Source organism: Centruroides sculpturatus, unplaced genomic scaffold (assembly GCF_000671375.1).
Source record: "Centruroides sculpturatus isolate CEXI.00-Female unplaced genomic scaffold, Cexi_2.0 scaffold1320, whole genome shotgun sequence".
In the NCBI taxonomy this organism is placed as follows: Eukaryota; Metazoa; Arthropoda; class Arachnida; order Scorpiones; family Buthidae; genus Centruroides; species Centruroides sculpturatus.
This window is the reverse complement of record NW_019385657.1, coordinates 181886-208940: the sequence shown is the minus strand read 5'-3', so window position 1 is coordinate 208940 and position 27055 is coordinate 181886. Positions and strand designations below refer to the sequence as shown.

At 30.9% G+C, this 27055-nt stretch overlaps 1 protein-coding gene across 4 annotated transcripts in view; it reads right to left on the bottom strand.

Annotated features, from left to right (window-relative positions):
- LOC111640930 (clustered mitochondria protein homolog) overlaps positions 1 to 27055 on the bottom strand; it is a 77839-nt gene that overhangs the window by 14300 nt on the left and 36484 nt on the right. For all 4 annotated transcript variants that reach the window (XM_023387019.1, XM_023387018.1, XM_023387020.1 and 1 more), the window contains exons 4-12: positions 22582 to 22725; positions 22384 to 22496; positions 21308 to 21377; positions 18700 to 18784; positions 16319 to 16397; positions 12425 to 12575; positions 8270 to 8498; positions 8095 to 8197; positions 7880 to 8000 (exon numbers count right to left, since the gene is read on the bottom strand). In XM_023387019.1, coding sequence (XP_023242787.1) covers positions 7880 to 8000; positions 8095 to 8197; positions 8270 to 8498; positions 12425 to 12575; positions 16319 to 16397; positions 18700 to 18784; positions 21308 to 21377; positions 22384 to 22496; positions 22582 to 22725 — 1095 coding nt within the window. The remainder of the gene's footprint in view (positions 1 to 7879; positions 8001 to 8094; positions 8198 to 8269; positions 8499 to 12424; positions 12576 to 16318; positions 16398 to 18699; positions 18785 to 21307; positions 21378 to 22383; positions 22497 to 22581; positions 22726 to 27055) is intronic.

The window sequence follows — 27055 nt, the reverse complement described above, 5'->3', positions numbered from 1 at the left end:
ACTAAATATTTTTCTGTATTCATTTGAGTACCTGGACTTCAACAAAAAAAATTTAGCATGATTTTGTCATCTATATTTTGATTATATTTATATATTGTAAACTACTACCTGAGAACTTCTCATTTTGCATGTTCTCAACGGTGAAAGTGATGCTTCCCTATGATCCTTTGACCTCCTGGTCATGTGCTACCGATTTTATTATCAGAACTGACGGCTGAATGAGTGACTCACCACCTAGTCCTCAACAGATATAGTTAACTCTGTGTCTCCAAATACGGAACAACATCACCTCCAAGTACAGAATATTCTCAATCCCAACAGGAGAGTATCATCAAGTACCCTCTCTATTCTGACTTCGATTAAATCTACTTCCTCAACAAGGAAATAACCATGTGTAAGACGTCACCACATCCCAAAATATCCTAACTTGCTAACCATCTCTTGTGTGAAATCTTCCTAAAAGACAGTCCAAACCATCTCCTTCCCCTGATCTGCAAGTGGATCTCTTCAAGCCACAGGTATTTATTTACACTAATGCATGATTTATTGTAAACGCTCTCTTGTGCAACCACTTATGTTATATAGGTTGGTTTAATTTATCTTTAATTTTATCTTATGAAGATCAAAGTTCACTCTAACTTCAGCACCGGAGTAAAATCCTCTCTTCCCTGAACCTGTTACCAGAGCATAATGCGTATAAGAAATATGGTGCGGGTGATAAACATTTTCGAACTATCTTGCAGCTAAGCTGAGGAAGAACTGCAAGTTAGTTTGAAAACATTTGTTACCTGTTGTATATTTCTTATACACGTTATGCACTGGTAACAGGTTCAGAGAAGAGAGGGTCTTATGAAGTTATTATGTACTCTTTTTCCTTGCAATTAAACAAATATTTGTTTGTTAAACCTAATGTCTGAGTGCATTACTTCTGTCGTGCTGTCTTACAGTCGTCCATTCAGAATCAGATTGCTTACACATGTGGCAGCTCATGCAACTTACTTTCAAAAACAAAACAATTTGCCATCATGGCTTCTGTGTTGAATGGGGCACAGTGGTGTTATGCTGACACAGCATCAAAGTGGTGCTGACCCTCTAATCACACTGGTATTAGAGTGAAATTGACTTTTCAAAGAAACCTAGACAAATCAAAAGAGGATGGACGCTAGAGGAGAAACAAATCCTCCAGGATGCGTGCAGAGAGACAACAGAAGTGCACTCATTTACATTTAGTGGAGCACTCCCTCTGACCTGTAGCATTAAATGCTACTGGCTTGAGGTACTCCTCTTTTAATTAACCTGCTTCGCATATGCTTTGCAGGTAGTTAAGATTACATAGTCGCAGTCGTAGCCGCAATACATTAATACCCGACAATTCTATTTTTTACATTAATTATATTTTTGTTGAGTAGTGTATTTGATGTCATTAATTTAACAATGAACTATGACAGAAATTTTTATGTTCTGTTTTTATAACAAGTTTTTATAAATTCATTGAAATAATAATATATGTTAACATTATTTATAAGGCTACTTTTCCTAATAGGCCAATCGTAACCTTCTTTGTTACAAACTAATTTTAACTCGTTTCTTACTTTTTCATATTGCATACAGTCAAATAAGATGTGTGTGGGTGTTTCACTTACCCCACAAATCTCGCAGTTTTCATCATCTCTCGATGATTAAATCTATAATGATATTTCGCAAAATCTCCATGACCTGTCACGAATCTTGTGAATTTGTGTCCAATTTGTAGATGTTTGTTATTTAACCTCTGGTTAATATCTGGTATGTATTCAAAGAGTTCCCTTCCTTTTGTAGTTATTTCCCACCGTTGTTGCCACTGTAATATGTATCTATTTTTGATTTCAGTTTTTATATATTTTGTAGATATTTTTCTGTATGATTCCTTTGTTTTTAGATAACTAGCCTCTTTAGCCAGACTGTCCGCTCTTTCATTTCCTTGGTCTCCAAAATGGGCTTTGACCCAGCTGAACACTAGCATATTATCACTTTTCACAATATTTCGTCTTATTTTATCTATTAGTTCACTTTTATTGTTACCATCATTAAGAGCTTTTAATACAGCCTGGCCGTCTGTGCAAATAGTAATTTTTATATTTTTCTTCCTTTGACTTGTCCAGTTAATTGCATGATCTATTGCTACCAATTCTGCTTGATAATTTGTGCATCTTTTATCTAACTTGATTTTTTTATGATACTGTTCCCTATTTCTATAGTAATAAACATACGACGCTCCCACTCCTTCTGAGGATCTTGATCCGTCTGTATAGATTCTGTATTTATCCGATAGTTGTATTTCTTTATATGTATTTTCTTCCATTCATATCTTAATAATTTTTGGTGTTGTTTCATATCTGCTTCTAGCTCGTCCTCTTTTTTCAATAAATCATTATGAGTTTTGTTTTCTTTTAATATATTTCTTGTGTCACTATGCTGTCGAATTTCCAAATCCAGAGGCATTAGGCCCGCCAGTACACAGAGTGCATCGTGGGATGTAGTACAGTATGCTCCAGTAATTCTTAATAGCATTTTTCTTTGTAGGCTATTTATTTTCTGTTTCATGTGTGTCAACTCCATCCTCTTCCCCCAAATTTGGGCAGCATATGTAACAATTGGGATTACAGCACCTTTATAAATATGTGTTAAAGCCCTTCCACCTATACTCCATTCTTTACGTGCTACTTTCGCTATTTCTTGAAATAAGTTACCCACTTTTTTCTTAATTGTTTCTAGGTGTTCATTCCAGAAAAGTTTGTTGTCTATTGTTACTCCTAAATAGTTGACTTGGTTTACACATTTAATCGATTTATTTTGCATTTTAATTGTGGGTTGCCTTTTTTCCACTTTGCATGTTGTAAAGGCTATGGCGTTTGTCTTCTCTGGATTAAATTTAAGTTTGTTTGCATTTCCCCATTTCTCTATTTTATCCAGTATATTTTTGCATTTTATTTCTATTTGTTTTCTGCTTTTTGCTGAACAGATGACCATTATATCGTCAGCAAAAGCTGTTATTTTTGATTCTGATAATGTGTTGATTTTCAAGAGATCATTTAACATAATTGACCAAAAAATGGGTCCAGAACAGGATCCCTGTGGACACCCCATAGTCATGTCCCTTTCCATTTTTATGTCTGCGTATTCTATGTATGCCTTTCTGTTTGTTAGATAATCACATATAAGACTATACAAATTGTTTGGACAATTTGCTTCCTCTAATTTAGCATGGATTAGTGACCACCATGCGTTATCAAAAGCACCTTCTATATCAAGACTGAGAGCAATTGTCCAGTTGTTATTTTTCCTCCCTTCTTCGATATCTTTAATTACTTTTGATATAGCATCTTCCGCTGAACGTCCTTCTTGAAACCCGTATTGATTTTCGTTAAACCATTTGTTTGAATTTAGCCAAGTTGTAAGACGATATACTACTAATTTATCCAAAACTTTTCCCAGAACAGGAAGGAGAGAGATTGGTCTATAACTTCTTACTTCTTTTCGATCTTTGTTTTTACCCTTATAGATTGGTAAGATTTTCGCAATTTTCCATTCAGCTGGGAAAACCGCAAATTTTAAACAAGTGTTATATAATTCGTATAGAAAATCTGGTTCTCTGTTATTTATTTGTTTTACAATTTCTATTGTAATTAGATCATGTCCTGGGGCTTTCCCTTGTTTAAAGTTCGATATTACCCAAGATATCTCTTCCTTTGAGAATAACGGAACATTTTCACCACTTGTTTTGTATTGTAAACTTTCTCTTAACTTTTTTTGCTCTCTGCTGTCTTTATTTTTATCATCTATTTTAACGAATTTCGTAAGTAATAATTTTAAGCTCTCCTCTGCTGTAGCGGTAACAGATCCATTCTCTTGTTTAATTTCTGTTAACTGAAATCTTCTTCTTAATTCCCCAGTTGTGATTTTATAGATCAAACCCCAGGGGTCTCCAGCACTTTTTTCACAGAATTGTATCCAACTCTTTTCTTTACTTTCTTTTATCCTTCTCTTATAATTTTTCTGTTCCTCTAGATATTGTTCTCTAAAAATAGTTCTCAAGTTCTGATCGGTACATTTTTGGTATCTCTTTCTTTTTGCTCTTGCTTTACTTTTTAATGCTTTTAATTCAGGAGTCCACCATTTCACTATTTTTTTCCTATCGTCGTACAGTGGGATATTCCTTTCAATTGCTTTTGTTATTATCTGAATTAACTTCGTAAGTACTGCTTCTGCCTGGTGGCGATTTTCTATATTTCTCAAATCTGTCTTTGCAGATTTTAAGTCTTCCATTATTCTTTCCCAGTTAGCTCTTTTTAAGTTATACTTTTTAATACTATTATTGTGAATCTTCTGATCAATTTCAAATGTAATGTACCTATGTTCAGATAGACTCGTTTCATCACATACTGTCCATTTATCAACTTCATTTATCGCTCTATTATTTATTATTGTTAAGTCTATGTTTGAACTTCCATTTGAGCTTTCAAACGTGCTTGGCATATCTGGTTCGTTAAGGATGAACAGGTTTTGTTTGTTTACAAATTCTTCAATTTCGCCTCCTCTAAGGTCAGAGTTCTCATCAAACCATACATACGAATGTGCATTGCTGTCTCCACCTAATATCATTCCGTGAGTTTGTTGGTATCTGCTACATAATCTGTCTAAAATTTCCAAATGGGTAGTGATATTCACTTTCATTGGGAAATAAAAATTGCTTACTATCCATTTTTTATTAGCATTTAAAAGTTCAATTGTGGTCATGTATTCATTGCAATAACCTGTTAACAACATACATTGAATATTTGGATTATTTAGGACAATAATAGTCCACTATATAATAGCGGGGTTTCCCCATCGCTATTATATAGAACTTGGGTTCTCAAAGGCCAACCCATAGGTTTTCTTTCCCGACAATACGGTTCTTGGACAAGTATTATATCATAGTGTTGGAGTTTATCACCCACTACCTGTGATACAGCACTAATACTTCTGCCTAGATTGATTTGCAAACATTTTATTTTTCCATTTTCTATTTCTGTTCTTTTATTGTTATTTATTAAGTTATCAATTTCCATAATTTATTTTTCCTGTAATATTTTTAATAATCTTTTGTCTTTCATGGCATTCATCGCTTATTGCTTTATGGGTGAAGGTTTTTTGTTTTGATTTAATACAGTTTATACAGTTAGGAATATTATCTTTATTTTTGCATTCGTTAAACCTATGATCTCCAGCACAGTGTGTACAGTAATTACGATCACTGCGACATTCATGGGCTGTATGCCCATATTTACAGCATTTGTAGCAGTATGCTAAAATATTCCTTTAATGTACATCTAACCCATCCCAGATTTACCTTTTTCTGTTTTAATAGTAGTAGTCTTAATTTAGGGGAAACCTCACATATCCAATGTTTAACGTCATCTGCCTTTCCCCATTTATATTTTACTTTGATATCTTTAGTGTAATCTTCTATATCAATGTACTCTGTAGTAATATAATCATTCTGTTTATACATTTTGTCAATTAAGTCTTCTTTTCCTATTTCTTTTGGGACGTTATATATACATATTTTAGGCATTATCTTTTTTGGTTTTCTAGCAACCAAATCTTCTATTTTATCTATTTCTTTTATCAGTCTTTCGCTTTGATTAATATTTTCTACTTCTANTTTCCCTTCAGAAAATACTAAATATATAATTTTTAACGTATTTTAAAAATTAAATTGAATATAAAAGTTAATTTTGACTATAAACTCTATAAAAATTTATAATATGTAAACCTTTGTAGTAGGACGGACGAGGCAAACTCCTTAACGCTTTTCCTACGCGAAAAGGATAGCCGTACGCTCGTTTGTAATTTAATAAAACAAATATCGAATTAAAAGAAATTAATTTTTAATTACGAATGCCGTTGAAAAATCTATAAATCTAGCTTTTTTTTTTTTTTTTTTTTTATAACGAGTGTGGATGGGCAAAAGTCCTTTATTTCCTATGTGAAAAGGATGACTACTGTATGCAGCTAATTATCGGTTGATCATCTATGCGAAAAATCCTCACTTTTTAAAACTTGTTTGAATAATGTCAGCAGAATTTAATACAAAATGGGCGATAGAAAATATTTGCAGACGGGATATGTCATTCAAGGTTGTCTTGTCGATTCTCTAGAGAATTCCACGCCACAAACTCGCTCCTGCCTTGACGTATTTATACTGTACTGTACATCTGTACGCATTCTTTCGTTTAAACATATATATATATATAACACGAGTTTGAATTTAAAAAAAATTATATATATATATATATATATATATATATAGACACTTAAAATACCGTCTTTCCACTTATATAGCGCGTAACTATGGACGGAGGTAAATGACCTTAGCCTTGGAAATGGAAATGAGATGGATGCTGATTTTGGAACTCAAAACTAAAATGGCCATAATTTAAAAACTGACAAAGATATCTTAACCAACATTTCAGAGAAAGTTGCCGATAATGTCCTTAAAGAAACACCCAAAGGAAATTGGGTTCAGATACTCCGGAAACAAGATAACCGCATTCCATGCTATACCGGAAGTAAGCCGTTATTTTAGCCAAAAATGATCTGAGGACCCCAAAATTTTAGTAATTGGTTTGAGCGAGCAGTCCGCATAAGATGACATCAACCGTTCCGGTTGATCGATGTTTTAAACTCCGGTTATCCGAAAAAGGAACGTTTTGCTTCAAAATTTGAAAAATTTTAAACTTTAAAGGTCCTACTTGACAAATTGTTGTTCCCGTTGTCTTCCGAAAGTATAAACCATGGTAATCCACATCTTAAAAGCTTTATTTCCGCACAAATCACTTAAAAATTACAGAGCACATAGTAGCACAACTTATCCCAAATCAATAAACCCAAATTAAACCAAGTGCACTCATGTTAGGTGGACTTGGGGCATGATTCCTTTAATACCCTCCTTTTCAAGAGCCTTAATGGCCTTAAGATCACTACTTTCTTTGAATCGCTAGATGAAATAGCAAAACTAACCAATTGGGAAAGGTTCAGTGTTCAAGTGCAAAACTAAAATTGACAGGTATAGTCAGGGATTTTGTGAGAAAGGACATGAGGATGAAGGAAGTAGAGACATAAGTTCAAGAAACTCAGGATCAAGCAATTCAAAAAAGAACCTTACCCCTATGGCTACAAAAATTCTAAGCCTGTGTTCAAGCATGGGACAAAGTAGTTCAAACTTACATATATATTTTCAATCAGGATAAAAGTAAGGACAATAGATTTGCTAAAGTCTTCTATACTCTCTCCTGACCATATCAATAACAGTTACTATTTTTATAGAATCATTTTCATTTCTAATTATGAAAAAACTGGTCATTTGTTTTTTACCAAAAAATTTTATTGAAAGCATTATTTAACTGATTAACTCTAAGCAATATTATTTGATAGTCAATTTATGGTATTTCAACCAAAATTATTTTAATCTGTTTCAGAAAATTTCATATTAACTGAAAACTTACTTTAATGAATTGTTTTATTACAAATTATACAAATAATGTTTTGGTCTAGAATCAAAAGCTTTGAAGAATATAAACACTAAAATCAGATATCTTAAAGTTAATAACTATGTTCTATAATTCAAAATCAAATCAAATTATTACTAAATAGAAAATATTAACATTTAAATAGTTATATATATATATTTATTTCTTTATTTATATACATATATACATATATAGTAATAAAAAACTGAGAAAATATGTTATCAAAGATCCATGTCAATAAGAAGCAATTACCAATAAAACTTCATTTGATAAAAATGTTACAGATGTTAAATAATTTTAGTAAAATGAAAATCTTTCAAATTTACCAGGTATAATAGATTGAGCTGTAACTCTGTATCCTCTATAATCAATCACAACTGTCCCTAAAGTATATAAACCTTCAATATCAGCTGTGCTGTATGCTCTAACTCCCTGCAAATCATTGCTCTAAAATGAACATTAAATTTACTTTTTAGATTTCTAAAAACAATTAAGAATATAAAAAATTAATTATTAATTTTATGAGAAAAAAAAGGCTTACAGGAGCAGCAAAAGCTGCTGCATCACCACCCAAGTCTTTATAATGATCTCTGACATCAAAGCCTAAACTAAAAAATATGTTGTTCCAAATAAACATCTGCATCCTAAAGAAGAAAAACATTTTATATGTATTTAAAATAAATATCAAATTAATTCCTATGAATTAAATTATGTACTTAGTTTCTTCTCCAGGATTAATTGCCATAACATTTCCATCTATTACAGCCATAGCACCTCTTGTTGCAGCACCAACAAAATCACTATGTACTTTAAATATAGCACGTTCTCTAAGTAATCTTTCGGGTAATGTTTTCCGTGGAAGTTCTCGAGTTGTCTGAAGTTCTTCATTCCAATCTCTTGTTTGACCTGGGATATGTTCTTCATAACCCAACTTAGAAGAAAATGCTAAAATTTTTTAATGTAGATTTAAATATTTAAATTATGACTATTTAAAATAAATAATTTGAATTAAAGCTATATTGTTTTAATTATCATCTAATAAAATTGGAAAAGCAATATTTCTTTTAATTTTTACAGAGCTCTTACTAGTAAATATAAAACTTTTTCAAATCACAAACTATGTTACCAAAGATCCATGTCAATAAGAAGCAATACAGTTGACTTGCCTTAAAGCAAACACCAAAAAGCAAAATCTTGTGTTATGGTGAATTTTGCCATTGTCCTGACAAAATGCTGTTGTCACTATGGGTACGTCCGTAAAGTCAAACAAGTTAAACACATTAGTAACGAATTGTTCGAATAGTAGTAGTCTCGCTCAGTGCATATGCTCTGCGGTGATGACGTTTTGAACGAAACTCTAACGAAGTTCACAAAGGAAAGAGTTAGTTTACTTCGTTAAGAAAATGGCGCCCAACGATATCAATGTTTCTAAATCTACTCGAGTGTTTAAATTGTGAATTAAAAGATGAAATGATTGGAGTAACTGTCCACCCGAAGCAATCTAAGAAAAATATTTTGAATAAGGCTGTACTAGCAACATTTGTATCTTCGATTTTAGAAATAGCCATTTAGTTCTAAACAAATCGTTTGAAAAGTCTAACAAAATAAGAATAACGATGACGTCATTCTCGTTTAACTCATTTGACTTTACGAACGTACCCTATGTTAATTACCATGCAATAAAGCAAACAAAAATTTTACCAAAATTTGTTAACCAAACTGTAAATTACCTCCACAACCCCTAAGAAATTTCCATTAACAATTGCATTTTATACTTTTAGATAAACAATAAAAAGTGGTACCATAATAAATGTTCCATTTTGAGTAGGAGATTTTCTTCTAGTAAGCGAAGATGGGTTAACTTCCAATTGTAGAGCAATTTTAACATCTAATTTTAACAGACCATTCTACTGTACTTAGAAAATAGGGGTTAAAGTTTAAGGATACCCACCCTTGTAAATGGATGAGGTCTCTTGCAAACACGTGCTAATTTGCTTATCAGGGAGTGCATATAGTGATGCAAGGTTTGGCTAATTTGTGCTGAATTTGGCTCTTTTACTCTTTTGGCACTAAAAAAATATTTTTTACTTTTTGAAACAATCTTAAAAGAAAGTCATGATCTTTTTTCTATTGAACATTGTTTTGTTTAACCACTCTGACAGATTGCTTCACACTTCAGAAGCAAATACACTCGTTTTATTTGATTTGAAAATCACTTAAAACATTTAAACTTATTTTTGTATATAAATTTAATTTTATTTAACTATTTAGTAAATTAAAACAATAAACAACAACTTTACCAGAAAACAAACTGTACATGTAGAGTAGAGAATCACACCTAAATGCAAAATTTCCAACAAAGAAATGCTTAACTTCAAAATTCAAACATTTTTGGCCACTATTTTATCAGCCCTCTTCAGGAAATGTAAAACGGAAAAATCTTTCTATAAATAGAATGTAGCTGCCTTCTAATTTTAAAAGTTTCAAATAAGTTCGAATAAAGGCTGTGATGTTTCATATATGACATATATTTTATGAGTCTAAGTAGTATTTCCATGAATGGCATCTGCATTGATGCAGCTCCATTCCTGTCCACCCTATAGCTCTCTACCACTTCTAATATTTTGCCGGTCGAAGACCTTGTGTATTAGTTTAGCTTGGTCCCAACAGGGAGAAATCACCGAATAGCTGGCATAACATGCCAGAGCTGTATTATTTCCTTTTTGTACATCATATTTGTGATCTTTTATCCTGGCTTGTAGTGATCTGTACATGGATCCTATATACAATAGTATTCTGTCAAACCTATCTGTAGTGGGATGTGGTAAATCCCAGGAGCTCTTGCGTCCTCAGTGCCGTCCTTTGCAATAGACAGAAGGCAGAAAACGTTGAGTTTCCTTTTGTACATTACAAGTATGTTTAAATAATTTGCAATCCTCCTGTATATGTGATGAAGGGATGGTTCATAGTTTAGGATCACCCAATTAGCTTCTGTTTTATTAATGTTATTGGTGTTAGATGACAGAGCCAGATGTTTGGATGCTAGATTGTTGATAAATGAGCAACTGTACCCATGGTTGGATGCAACTTGTTTCAGATGCTTTAGTTCCTTGCTGGCATCTGACATCTCTGTAGAATGCAAATAGGCTCTTGCTACCACAGATGCCTTATATGACCATGGGTCAGCTGAATTTGCCGGTATGAATGGGGGACGTAAGTAGGTTTGCGGTAAATTGTGGTGTAAAACTTATTATCTGCTACTTGAATCTTGATGTCTAAGAAATTAACGATATAGTTTTCTTGATCCAATTTTAGTGTTAATCTGTAGTTGTTATTATCAAACACCTATAACACCTCCCCAATATCCGGTCTATTTCTCCATACAATCAAAATGTCATCAATGTATCAGATGTAAATAAGGATACTATATTTGATGTTTATTAAGGACCACTCCTCCAATTGTCATAAGACCAGTTCACAGAGATCCCCTGAAAAGGGGCTATCCATGTGTACTCCCCTTTTTTGGATGTAGGTGTGTTTGTCAAAATAAAAACAGGACAAATAGCACAGTAAGTGAGTAAGCTCTAATATCAGAGTGGTACGATTAGGCATCAAGAGTAGAGCTTAGAAAGAAAAATTAATTCAGAATATTATAATTTATAAATTTTGATCATCTATTAAGATTTAACTCCCTAAATTATACAACCTTGACCTTGAAAATCATCAATATGAATTTTTGATAAAGCAAACAACCTACTGTTCCCCAGCAATTCATATTAATGTGAGTTACTGTGTAAAATTTATCATTACCTATATCTAATTGTATATTATTTTAAATAGAAAATTTTTTTCTAAAAGCAATTTCCTAGTATCTCTTCAGATTCTATTAACTGGAGACATAGCAAATATAGATATTTCTTGATTAGAAAAACAAATTATTGAAAAATATAGAGAGCACATCAAAGTGTAAAACTGCAATACAGTATTAAAAATATCATTGACCTTAGTTATTGTGTTAAAAATTCTATTTTTGAAATTATAGTAGAATAACTCAATATGAATTTAATTATTAGCATATATCTGAAATAAATTTTATATCAAATCTGCATATGTATCATCAGATGTTCATTAGAAACTGCAGAATAAAAGGGAATAAACTGCTTTGTATTCCATATGTTATTAATCTGTATTACATTAAAGCCTTTCTCTAAAACTAGATTATACAATTAAAACACGGTACTATATAACTGGATTGCTGTATATTAGATCTCTATGTAATACAGTAGGTTCCACTTATTATAATCATATATATTGTTTTCAGTTGTTTAATGTTATCAAAATTAAAATGTTCCTACCATAATCTAAAATGTAAACCTTTACTCAGTGTAATCAGAGTTTAGCTATCATTATCTTAAGGTAAATAAGCATTCTTAAGTTTTCTTTTCATGCTATCAGTTACACGTTGAGATTGATAATATGCACTCACCACCAGGTAATGTCATCAGTTTTAACTAATGCTCTTTGTTAAATATTGATTTTAGATATCTGTTATGGTTTTTCCATTGAATTTGTTAATCAAGTTAATAAATTGTGGACACTCTTTATTGAAAATATATAGAAACAAGCAAACCTTCAGATCCAATAAAATAGAACAAAATTATATAAAAAAGCAATTGTGTACTCTTTCAAAATCTAAAAAAAAAATAAGTTTTGAAAAATATTGATTTAAATTATATTATTTAAACATTAGTTTTAATTGTATAAACAAAATTTTTATATTGTATAAAAAAGTTCTAATATCACATATATAAGTTTAAAATTTAAAATTTTCTACTAAGCACATTTATCAAACAAAATCTATTTATAGTTACCATCTTCTGCACGAATGGAATCTATACTATGATCAAAATTTGGAGTACACCAAGTATAAACTTGATATGGAGTTGCAACTCTTTCAAATGGATGTCTTTGCGTACGCTTCTTTTGTATAATGGTAAAATTACGCTTAAATGTAGGACTTATCTAGGAAAAAAATAATTATAATTTTTTAATAATAATTTTATAAAACTTAGTACAAGTATGCATATACAGTGGACCCTCTATATTAGTCATTAATCTGTTCCTAAGGATCTAACAAATATTGAAAATGACAAATATAGAAACAATTTTTCTCATAATAAATAACTGATATTCAATTAATCCATTCCCATCTTAAAAAAAAATACAAGAATATAAATTTTGTTGTTTGTAAAACTTTACTGTATTTATTTAGTACAATAAAGATATACTGGTAGAAGGGGAAGAAGAGTAAGGTTATTATTATTTAGAAGACATACCATCAATTAAAACAGGTAATTCCAATTATGATCTCAATATATTAAATTCTTTGGCTAAGTTGGAAACACTAGAGACGTTGCGGCCAAAGTTTTCATCTCTAAAACGTGAACTTCAAACACCATCTTGTAAGCCTAGAAGTTTGATAATGGCATTTGGAACATCATTGGAATAATGCTTGGCATTCCAAATGCCATTATCAAACTTATAGGCTTACAAGATGGCGTTTGATGTTCACATTTTAGAGATGAAAACTTCAGCTGCAACCTCTCTACTTTGTCCATTTTCAGACTTAGAATTCATTTTTTTTTTTTATCTCTATTGTTGTTCTAACAGCTTTCCTTTTTTGCTGTTTCTCTTCAGTGTGCTTTGTTGGAGCCATTAAAACTTGAGTTTTTGAAAATAATTAATGCAAGAAACCAAGAATACACACGACTTCCCCACAAAGAAGACTAACTACAGCTAGCTAATATAATGTTGCCAACTCAAAATTCAAGGATAGCTAGACATTTTAATAAAAATATTCGAATCATATTGTTTCCATTAAAATTGTTTGATTTTTTTGTAGCTATATAGCATTATAAAAATATCTAGGCCATTATAATTTAGGTAATTTGCATAGCTAGATTGTTCATAAATCCACTAAATCTAACAAAAAATTAGCTAAATTGGCAACACTAAGCTAACATGGCTAGCTGATCGGCATGGGCATGCGATTGTGGCGCCACTGCCAGTGTTGGAAATGACAACAAATACAGAAAATACTGACGAATATGGGAGGGAAAGTCATCAAAATGTGATGAATGTAGAATATTACAAATATAGAGGTTCCACTGTAATTTATTCTCTTTTGTACACACTTTTCTAAATCATTTAAAAGAAATAATTTACAAGGTATGTATACAGCATCTCTTTCTAAATGAACTTCTAAAATGCATGTACATAGATAAAATTCATTTTTTAAAAATCATTATTTTATAAAATACTTTAAATTTGTCCTTTAATGATTTATTCATATCCTTTCCAAACTGAGTTTTTTGCATGTAATATAATATAAATTATTACAGTAGAGCATCGATTATCCGACTCCCGATTAACCGTCACATCGATTAACTGACTCTTCTAGTCGGCAAATTTCAAATGTCTGCTAGTGATGTGGCACTACAATATTTGGCTATGTCTTGGCTACCTTAATATTATTTTTGTTAAATTTTTGCATGTTTTAGCTGGCAATACTGGCTCGACCATTGAAGGGAGGCCAGTATTTAAACAAGACTTAATTTTCTAATTATGAGTGGTTGTTTGTTTTGTGAGCAATAAAATAATTTTAAAATAATTTTTAACGATACAATAGCGACAATTATTATTTTTTTAAAGAATTTGTTAGGCTTAACATTGATGAAAATTCAATGCAAAGTTGGTTAATAGCGATGTACTAATTACATGAGATATAATAATATACTATACTAATAATGGATTTTTTTCATTCTTTTCGGTTATCCGATTTTTCAGTTATCTGACCAACCTGAGTCCCCAATTGAGTCAGATAATCGATGCTCTACTGTATATTAGGGCAAGCATATCACTAAAAACTATTTGAACTGTATCTTAAATGTTTTAAATAAAATTCTGTAAACATTACTTTTTCATTGTAAGAATAATTTACAGATTAGACAAGACAAAAACATACACTGTACAGAAAAAAATATGGATTTTGAAGAAAGTAAAGAAACAATAATAAGAGGTGAAAAAGCTTTGGTACCATAATGAACATGAATTAGAGAAAGAAGACAAGTTTAAACAACATAAAAACAACTGCAAAGAAAAGAATTTTTAAAGTTACTTTTCAATTCTTAAATTATAATAATTATAACATCTGACATGTTAGTTTTGTATTAAACAGTCTTATCAACAAAAAAAAAAAGTTATTTCAAACAAGGAGTTTTGTGAACACTAATTTCAAAAGATTAAAAACTAAAAAAAAATGCTTTTAAAAATTACTTATTCAAAATCCAAATCATTCATTCTATTCCAGGTTATGCTTTAAAGGGTTGAAACTAAAATTCTATAAAGAATAAATACTAATTCATACAAGAAAGATTGTAAAAACAGTGTAATCACAAAATACACTTAAAAATATTTACAGAAAACCCAGCAACAAGTTGCATAATTTTCCTCGGAATAAAGTTAAAACTGTGTGTAGTACCATCTGTTATAAAAATATTTTCAATAAAATCTCATGCTAATTATTAAAAAATGGCAAAAAAGCTTAATTTTGAGGTAGAGATGAGTTTTAAGAAAGAAAAAAAAAACAAAAGTAAATGCTAACTAACAAGTAAAATCTTCATTAAGTCTGACTATGCTCAAGACATGGCAAATGACCGCCCCCCCTACCTCCCCACTCCTTGGACCTTTAATAACAAGATTTAATAATTAATGCTCCTAATACACAAATCTTCCTGCAAAATTTCAGAAATTTTTGACAAAAATTGCAGGAGTTATTAAGCTTCAAAGTAGGTAAACAAAATTCCCCTCATATGCACACAAACATCCATAAGGGAAAAACCCTCCAACTTTTTTATATCTCTCAACATTTCAAGGTCCCGAGTCTAAAAATGTAAAAATCTTGAAATGTTTTTTTTACTAATCATCATACTTTTCCACTGCTAAATATAACAGCTGGGAAAGTAAAATGAGGTAAAATTCAAAAACAATCATCATTAGTTTAATTTGCTTTCATCAATAAGTATTGTTGTTTGGATTGACCTATCATTTAATTATTAAATGTAAATTATATTAATATTTGCTTCAAATTAATTGTCAATGAATATAAAACTCTGTTCAAAGAGATCAACAAAAAGCAAGCCTTTCTACTTTCAATCTATGGTATTCATTATTCTTAAAAAATGATTATTCCATTTTAAGTTTCAATGTGAAATAATTTCAGTAAAAATGTTACAAATTAGATGAAAAAAAGAATTTACAATATAATGATTGCATTAATATTGGGTCCTAATATTTGTAACAATATAAAAAAACATTCTACAGTTCATTTTCTAAAATAACAAAATTTTATGTTTTTTAAGAAAAAATATTTTGGATTAGAAACTATCAAAAAGTGATTGTTAAAAAATTCTTTAAAAGTTTCAATTTATAAATATATAAATTTTGTTAAAAGATATATTTTAAAATTAAATTTTATTCACTAAAAAACATATCTTTCATGTGTGTATTATTTTTGTATGTAAAAATTTCTTGGACAAGAGAAATTTCTTCTGAAGTCAATAAAGGATTGATTAATTGACTGAAACATCAATGACAAGTCAGCAAAGAATTAATGATTTTTCCAAAATAAATGAATTATTAAGCTTTAACTATTCATCTTGGCATTCTTATTTAAAAAACATTTTTATTTGATCCATTTTTCTTACCTGTCCTAATAATTCAATTAATGAATGGTATACAATTTTTGGAGTATCTGGTTTAGGATTAAATTCCTCTTCAGTTGATCTAATAAATTGAAAATATACAAGTTAATTAACCAACATGGTAAAATAATTGTTTAAAAATAAAATCTTAATCTAACATCTTACTCAATACAAAAAATACAAGCAAATAATTAAACAATCAATGCTCTTAATAAATTTTGGTGACCTTGTGTTTTCATCTGAAATTAACAATTTATTTTTGGATTTTGTTTTTCAGGTAAGTTTTTCTTCCTATACTATTAACAACATATACAGATCACCAGAATCATCAAATAATCGTTGCTTGTTCTGTATTTATATACACTGAATCTTTACCTAATATCTATTACTTCATTTCCTTTGATATCAGCTTTCACAAGCTATGTCCAGAGTTCTATCTTATTGTAATCTTTTGAATTGTTGCAAATATTTTTCCAGAACTCTACAATTTTATCTTTATTTGATTCTCCTAAGTTCCTACTTACTTTTCCAATTATGTTTTCATAAAAATATCTTTGACTTGTCATGAAAAGTTAATTCTACTTAACAGTACAATCCTTGCTTCATATCGAGTAATCTTACCTGAAGCTATTCCAATTTGCTGTGACTATCTCCAAGGCTTTCATTTTCCTGTTACCCAGATTGTATCTTTTTATTATGTCCATTTTAATTTTTTCCTTTCCCCCATTTATCAACTTTTTATCTTTGATGTCTTTTGTTCAGCTTGCTAGTATCTGACCCTAATTTTCTGATTTTCCTTTGTCTAATTTTCCATTTTGGTGGATCATTATGTTATTTTTTTTTAAATTTATTTATTTCATATCCCAATTCTATAGTTATCACTGCTGCAGCACTGCATATGAGCTAATTTGTTTTATACAAAAATTGAAATTTGCTTGAAATGATGGATTTGTTACATAAAACAGATTTGTTAAATGAGGTTATTGAAAAAATTGTCCTAAGTCATCAAGAGCCTCTGTCAGATTCTTTTTCACTACAAGTTTCTAGGGATCGATCTTTTCCAATATTGTATGTTCAAGGATTTTCTTTTTCAGTTCTTTGTCTCTGTTAGTTGACAATCTTCAAATTAAGCTATTAGTAATGAAGCTATAGTTGGTACCACCTCTTCTTATTCTGACTGTGCTTCTATATTTTGTTATTCATTTACATCTGTTTTTTTTCAATTTCTTCTGCTTGATTATTTGTCATCATTTGTTTCAAATTTACTTGAGTATATCTTTCCAATTCTTATCAATAAACTTGTATTTCATATATTCTGTAAACATGTTATTTCTTTCTATGTCTTCACTGATCTGCAAGCCATTGTTCTGGGATACCTAAATCTGGGCAAGTTTTCTTCCAAATTTGGTACATTTGTTTCAAACTATAATTTCCAAATTCTCAGCAATTGTATATTATTGTCATTTTCTTGGTCCTTCCAGTAGTTTTGTAGCCTTCAACCCTGTTTGATCAGTTAAAGATCCTGTCCTATAGTCCATTTTTTGCCAAATGCCCAGATACTCTAACACAATAGTCTATTGTCCTGGGTGATAACCAATCTGATATAGGATTTATTTTACATGTTTGCATCATAGGTATTGGGTTTTGAACACATTTGGTCTGATCCATCATTAAAAGTGTGTTTAGCATGAGTAGTCCTCCAGCTTAACCCTCTAAATCCTTTTAGTACAGAACCCCACCATCCCAATAAGGTATTGTCATTCATGGATTATTATTATTATTATTATTATTATTATTATTACAGTAGAACCTTGATTATCCGACCCCCGATCAACCGACCCCTCGGTTAACCGACCGTCCTAGTCGGCAAATTTCAAATGTCCGCTAGTGATGTGGTGCTACAATATTTGGCTATCTTGGCTACTTTAATATTATTTTTACGTGTTTTAGCTGGCAACACTGGATCGACCATGAAAGGGAGCCAGTATTTAAACGAAGCTTAATTTTCTAATTTTTAACGATACGATAGCGACGATTATTATTTTAAAAAATTTTTGTTAGGCTTAACATCGATGAAAATTCAATGCAAAATAGGTTAATAGCGATATACTAATATACTAATTACATGGGATATAATAATATACTACACTAATAATGGATTTTTTCATACTTTTCGGTTATCCGACTTTTCAATTATCCGATCAACCCCAGTCCCCAATTAGGGCGGATAATCGAGGTTCTACTGTATTACTATTATTAAAAGTAAGAAACTTAATATCATATGATATTAAAGTTAAAATTTCAACAAATCAAACTACAATATTAAAGTAAAAAGATTCATAAATAATAAAATTTTAAAATAGTTCATGGAAGTTTTTACTCACTGATTTACATAAAATCCTCTAGTAGATGCAGTTATATGAAAACGTTTATCTTCTAAAGTAACTACATACAGATACATTAAGTCACCTATTAAAATACAACCAGAAAATTTTCAGAATTCATTTGAAATTCTTTACATTTGATTTAAATGATTATGATTAAAAAGAAGATTCTTAGTACTAGTTTTCCTATTATGTTTATGAATACAGGTAACCCTTGTATAACATGGGAGTTACGTTCCAAAAAATTGCCATGTTATGCAAATCCATGTTATATGAAACAAAGAACTAGTGTGAAAAGAGTGGTTAGGTTCCTAAAATTAAAAAATATGCTGTTAAATCCTTCTTTAAAATCAGATTTATTATTCATTTTTTTCATAGGTAAAATACTTATTTATTATTTAAGTAAATATTTTACCAGAGGATTATTCATCCTATATGATGATCTCAGCATGAGCATCATCAACTGATAACAGTTTTTGGGTGCGTTCGTTAATAGCGGTCGGTCTGCAACAGGAGTTCACAGCTGTTTGTAGGCATTTAGGAACGACAGTGAAAGAAAGATGACAGTGCCCGCACTATTGATAGTATAGTGATGGAGGAATCTATAATTCTAAAATGAGCTTTTAGAAGCAAAAGGGTCAAAAATCACCCAAAAAAAGTTCTCTTTTTCTTCATTCAGCACTGCAGATGCTCCCAGAGAAAAAAATTCTCTAGAAAGCTCAAATTATAAACTTAAGACACTATCTTTATTAATAGCGAGGTCGAGGCCGAAGATTTAAATGCAAAAATGTGTACGTCAAACGTTCAGCACCGCTTTCCTGTAAGCCTAGAATGGTTTTGGATAGTCAGTGGAATCATGCTTGACATTCCAAACACCATTGTCAAACTTCTAGGCTTACAGGAAAGTGGCGCTGAATGCCCGACTTACACGTTTTCGCATTTAAAACTTCGGCCTCGACCTCGCTATTAATAAAGATAGTGTCTTAAGTTTATAATTTGAGCTTTCTAGAGAATTTTTTCTCTGGGAGCATCTGCAGTGCTGGATAAAGAAAAAGAAGAAAACTTTTTTGGGTGATTTTTGCACTTTTCAATTGCTTATATTTCAACAGCACCTTTATAGAAAGACTAGCTGTTACCCGCAACTTCGTCTGCGGAGGTTTTGCAAGCAAACCCCATTTACATTCAATATTTCAATAACCATAGTAATTGTCATATAACACCTACCGCTGAAGAGAATTTGCCGAGAATCAAACAAACTATCTTCAATTTGATCAATTTTCTGGAATGTTTACAATCGTTCTATAATTGAACCAATATGCAATAACAAATTTGAATTTAAAACGGATCGAACATTTTTAATTATAATCGAAATAGATAAGAATATTTATAATAATGTCTGAAATGTTATCAATTTAATACACCTAAATACTCAATGAAGACTAAACGTAGTTGAAAACAAAAAATCGTATCTAAAATAGTACAGTAGAAGCCGTTTTCCAGTTAAGCCTTAATGCTCTACCTCTCCCCCCCGCGGGGAAATTTTGAAAAATCCTTTCTTAATGTGAATTCCCATGACATTCCCTACTAAAATGCATATAAAATGAAAAAAAAAAATCGCATCTAAAATAGTACAGTAGAAGACGTTTTTCCGGTTAAGTCTTAATGCTCTACCTCACCCCCCGCAGGGGTATTTCTAAAAATCCATTCTTAGTGTGCATTGCCATGGCATACCCTACTAAAATGCAGATAAAAACAAAAAAAATCACATCTAAAATAGTATGTTTTTCCAGTTAACCCTTAATGCTCTCCCTCTCCCCTCCACTTGGGAATTTCAAAAAATCCCTTCTTAGTGTGTGTTTTCATGACGTACCCTAACTGTTTACCAAATTTCACCTCTCTAGGTCCAGCGGTTTGCTCTGGGAGATGATGAATCAGTCAGTGAGTCAGTCAGGACAAGCAATTTTATATATATAGATCTGAAATTTTGCACAGTACCTAAGAAAAGAAATTACCTTTTGAATGAGATATTCAAAATTACTACAGGACTCAGGGGCAGAGAAATCAACCCCCAACAATTGGCAACTCTGATTCCTGTGTATATATATATATAGTCAGTGACTTTTTCACTTGGTACCAAGTCATTGCTGACTCTTGATTCAGGCTTAGTTTCCAATATGATTACATCCTTATGTAAATTTTTCTTATTGTATCCTTACATAAACTTGTAAAATCATCATAAAATTTGATCAAAATTTACATTATAATACTAATCCTGTTTCCTTAGACTTCTATTAAAAACTTATCACTGATGATAATTTATGCATTTAGAACAGAGATTATTAAAAACGAACAAGTACATTACAATTAAGGCAGATTCTAATCAGGATATGATCATCAGCAATTAACATTATATAAGAAAACAAATATGCTGACAGAATAATAATATTTATAACGCATAATTTTTCTTTTTTCAGAATAAATATTTACTGAGAAATGAACTGCAGTATGTTATTTTCTTGACAACTTTCAAAATCTCTTTTTATCGTTATTAAATAAATATAAAAATATAACAAATATACCTATTTTAAATATAATAATTGTATCTTACCATGTAATTTTCTAATTCCAGGTGGTGGATTCCAGCCACTACTTGTTAACACTTTCAGTGCTTGAGGACCCTATTTAAAATAATTTTAATGATTGTCAATTATTGAAATAATGTTGCTTTTGTAGTTGCTTATTTTATATAATACTAGCAGACCCCATCATGTGTTGTTGTGGCTCAAAGTGTATCTATTATAAATGTATAACACTTCCCCCATGGAGGGGGGAATTTTTCGAAAAATTCCTTCTTAGTGTACATTCTCGACGTACCCAATTAAAACAAATAAAAAAAAAAAAACAAAAAACTGCATCTAAAATAGTATAATAGAAGCCAAGTTCTTCACGGTAAGCCTTAATCCTGTCCCAATGGGGGGAATTTCGACGTGTATATTATATAAGAACACATGCATATTCAAATGCAGCATTGTGTCAAAATTTCAAAGGAATCGGTAGGAACAAACGAACATTACATTTTTATTTATATAGATAGATAGAAGATGATCTGCTTTAGTTCATCCTCACAGAAAAGCATAATGCCTCACATAAAAGCAAACTTAGGTCATCGTACTCGTAACATCATCTGTTGGACATAAACGCCTTAACCCTAGATGATATCTTTTAATTTATATGAATGTTTAATAGATAATATACAGCCTATGTCCACCCTGAAGTTCCATTCTAAATATTGGTGAAAGAATTTTTGAAATCGGATGAATAGTTTTGGAGATTATCCTTACATCCAAACTTACAAACATTATCTCTCTATAATATTAGTATAGATGAATTTGAACAATAATAAATTTCAATATATGAAAAAACTTTACAAACAGTAAAACATGTTTATAAAGTTTATAGAAAGCAGTTTTCATTTTGATACATTCATTTTGTGAGACTGAAGTAACAATGTATACATGTACATAAATTTATATTGTTTACAACATAAATCTATCTGCATAATATAACGTGACATAGATCATGTATAACTTAATTATGAATGTAATGTACATACATTGAATTAAGTGGATAATATTTATATATAAAATTTTTAAAAGTTAAGTAACGCTTTCTTTAATTTTTTACCTTCCATTCTTTTACTTGAGGTTGAAGAGGTAACAAAGGGCGTTCTTTAGAACCAGGTAAAATAAAATCAGGTGGAGTACAATCAACAGAATCTGGTCTTGTTTTTTTCACTTCTATCAATATATAAAAGACAAAAAAATTACTACTACTAAGATATATACTTTAATCTCAAAATGTAATAAACCATCAAACAATTACCTAAAATATCTCCTTGAGTAATAGCATTAAGAAAACAAAGTGAATTACATTCAACACCATTATATGCATCAGCAGGATCAAGTGATTTTAAAAGATCCCTAACATGACGTACATGAATCCTTGCTTCTCTAACTGTATATGGTTCTATTAAAATGAAAAATCAATTACTTCATAATACAAGAGACTTCAATGACACAGCAAACTGCTGCACAAAAATATATGATGTTTCAATCAAAATATATGCAAAATCTTTAATATCATCCTAAAGGTACACATTTGTCACAAACAGTTAACAAAATTTAAACAACTTATGAATTCTAAGTAAATGCTTATTAATATAACCCAGCAATCATTTGGCATTAATCTCAAAGATCAGGTTATTCTATGTTTATAAATGCTCATTATTCCTTTTAAATTCACCAAAAATACCATTACCTTATCTTATACTGTATCAAAGAAATTTAAATATAATTAATATTTAAATTTTCAAAAATCATATTAATGTAAGCTTGAGGTTACTGTACACTTAAATAATCATAGCACTTCTCATGCAAAATGACCATGATAATTTAAAATTTTAACTCCATTTATTTATTTAAAAGATTCCATTTTTTTTCTGAAAATATAAAAAGGTCTTATATAATAACAGGTGTCCAGAAAAAAAAAATCTGCACAAGTTTGTGTAATGTATTTTTTACCTTGAAAAAAAAGAAAATTCTATGAACTATGAACTAAATGATGAAAAGCTATATATTCTCTTTTACTTTTGTAACTCTACAAGTCCCATTATTTAATGCAGTAGATTTGACTTTGGATGTGCTGCACATATTTCTGTATAAGACTTTTGCTCACAACTTTCAGATAGTACTTTATCTCACTTATCAGCCAATCTGTGGTTTTTGCTTTGAACTCTTTGTAAACGGCTGTCTTGAGAACTGACCAAAAACCTTGACTTGCCTAATTTCTGGCATGTTTGCAGTATTATTCTCCTTTTCAACAAAAGTAATGTGTTTCTTGTTGCAGGTAATCCAGTAGGTTTTGGTACAGTAGGAACTTGCCTAATATGACCAAAAGATATTCTGCTTGAGAAGAGTTCTTTTGAATGTAAGGAATTAAGTGATGTATATTTTATTTAAATATTGCAGGGCACAGATAGCAAAACTGATTTTCTGATTAGGGCTTAATGCAATCTTTTTTGGTACCATTGTAATCCAAACCAAAACTTCACCCTCAAACTTTTTTGTTTTTACAAATAAATTCACTATCTATCACACCGGAACTACTACAAAAAATCGACACACCTGAACCAATTACGGTGTGATCATGCAAAAGATCGGAAAACAAACGTTTTCGAACCCCTTCTGGGTTCTGCTTCAGGTTCTAATCAGCTTCTAAAGACGTTCGATGTCCGTTATAAGTAGAAATTTGATCGTTCATATCGTTTAAAGCTTGAAAGAATCCATTTGAACCTACAACTTAAATTTCAAGCTTTAAACGACATGAACGATCGAATTTCTACTTATAACGGACATCGAACGTCTTTAGAAGCTGATTAGAACCTGAAGCAGAACCCAGAAGGGGTTTGAAAACGTTTGTTTTCCAATCTTTTGCATGATCACACCGTAATTGGTTCAGGTGTGTCGATTTTTTGTTTTTTTTTGGAGTTGAAGTAAGGTATGGAGTTTTTGCTTTAATTGTACTGCTTTTGTTAGATTAAGAACATCTAACTCAATACCCTAAGAACAAGCAAAAAAGTACCACTCATTTGAAAAACAAACTTGTAGAAGTCCAGCAACAGAGGTGTACTTCCTGGATATAGACATCCAGTTTATTAATGGATGCATAGTAACAAAGGTTACAGAAAACCAACTTATCCCCCTATTCATAATGTCATTCTTATACAATCCCTTTTCATACAGGATGGTTGTCTTTAACAATAGTCCATAGAGAATTCACTCAAATCTCTGAACCAATGGAGACAATGCAGAAATTTCATACTATTACTAGCCAGGCTGTCCAGCATGGATTCTCTAGGAAGATCATTAAAGAACTCATTGAACATCACAGTGTACAGTACATGGACACAGCAGTACCCATAACCCTTCATTCTGAAACATACAAGTTGGTCATGTAAAATGCAATACTTGTCTCTATACAAGGAGAGATCCTGAAACAATAACATCAACCTGGCCTTCAAAAGGAACCCCAATGTCTTCACTCCTCAGAAATGCCAAGGATCCCCTAATCTGGCAACACATGCCAGAGGTATACTCCATTCCTCTCATGAACTAAAGGTCCAGCAAAGAGGTGGAGCAAATGGGAGCAGACAAATCACTTTACCCTGCTTAAAGGAACACAATTTGAACATATCTAAGGGCTTCTACTCCACAGCCTTATATGCCCCACTGTTGAAGTCCATTTGGATAAGACCAGGATTTGCCATTGAACATCTAACATAGCACAACTCCATTAACAGATGGATATATATAAGGCTATTTTTGTTAAAATAGCCTTATATATATCCATCTGTAACAAAAAAAAAAAATCCATCAACTTTAAAGAGGATGACACTTTCTCGAACTTTGTACGGAAATAACATAAGCAGTTTATGTTATTCCCTTACAAAATTCATTAACTGAGTTGAAGCTGTTATATATTGGAGCAACTGCAAGAATGCTCTGCCTCAGTCTTGCAAAGCATCATGAAAATGTTGCACCTAACAGATATATAATAGAGCTAACCAAACAAGTAATAGAGGGTAAATTCAATCAACATTTGTCACAAACTTCACTCCTATGATGTGGGGACCAAAGAACATTATCCAGGAGCCTCTTTTCATTGCATCAATGGCACATGCAACTCTCCCATGCTTGACATACTAGAATAGTGGACAGTACTATTTAAGCTTCTAAAAAGTCATAAATTGCATATTTTGCAATAAAAAACATATTCTTCATTAATGGTGTTGCTGTGTATTAATTTACTTTTATATTTTTAGTCTAGTAATTTTTATTAGTTTTATTTCACTGGTAGCTAAAAATTTTGTAATTTTATATATTTCAATTACATTCCATGCTTGTGCACAAGGAACAATTTGTAAATTGTTCTTTACTGTTTTTATTCCATTTTTCAAATAGTTGCATTCTGTTTTTGTGAATGACAATACAGGTAGCCCCCGTATAACACAGTAGTTACATTCCAAAAAATTGCCGTGTTATGCGAATCCGTGTTACGAAAACAAAGAACCAGTATGAAAAGGAGGGTTAGGTTCCAAAAATTAAAAAACATGCTATTATATTTTCATAATTAATATAAGAAAATTTTAATAAAGATATTTAAGTGATACATATTAATATAAATTAAATAATGTTTTCTTTGTCATCACTAAAAGCACTATTAACCGAGGATAACTTGCCAAAAAGAAAACAGCAAGTCATCCTTATCTTCTGAGCATTTTTCTGCATTATCTTCAGATCCATGCTTTACCTTTTGCAAAAAGTATATAATTTTAGATTGCTTGCTTCTAGTTAAAAGATCTTTATAAATTTCCTCATATGGTGCTAAGCACTTATGAAGAATAAAGCAAGTATGAAATAAGGGAAAAACATCTGGCAACATCAGAAGCGTCAAGATCTGGCAACACTAAAACAAGTTTCGAGAAGGACCATGTGTATCGACAGAAGGCGAGAAAAGAAAATTTACATACTTAAGTACTAATAGTTCACGAAAATTATTATTTTCGTGAACTATTAGTACTTAAGTATGTAAAAATTTATTACATTTCATGTTGTACGAGGGTTTTACCCAATTCTCGAACCATGTCAGAGTGAATCCGTGCTATAACAGTACCGTGTTATATGGGGGTGGTACCAATTCTCGAACCGTGTTAGAGTGAATCCATGCTATAGAAGTGCCGTGTTATACGGGGGTTACCTGTACTGCCTGAAAACGAAAGTTATATACTGTCAAAAGTACTTGCATAAACCTTTTTTGTAATGCCGATAAACAGTTGTGTTATTTTGATAGATGCCAAGTAATTTTGTAACATTACTTGGCATCTAGTGGTTTTACATTTTATAACTTGGCTTTTCTAACTTGGTTTTCACTTGAATTTTTGCTTTTCTACATTACCCTTTTCTTCTCTGTGATGGTAATCCAATCTCAAAAGAATTGGAAAATGCAATATGTAGTCTGTTTGAAATTCCTTCATTTGTACAATGGTTTACTGTAAACTTTTTTCCTGACATTTTATTCATGTATAAATGTTGTACTCTGTTAGGGATAAAGCATAATCTTTTGCTGCCATTTTGAAAGAAGCAGAAAATCAAATGCAGTAAAAAATTCTAGAATAATCCACAGCATTCCAAACATTTTCAAATTACAGCACATTCACCATAAAAATTATTTGCTGTTAAACTAGAACATAAGATATTTTGTGCAAGTTTTTTTCTGCCACCCATTAAAATAAATTATT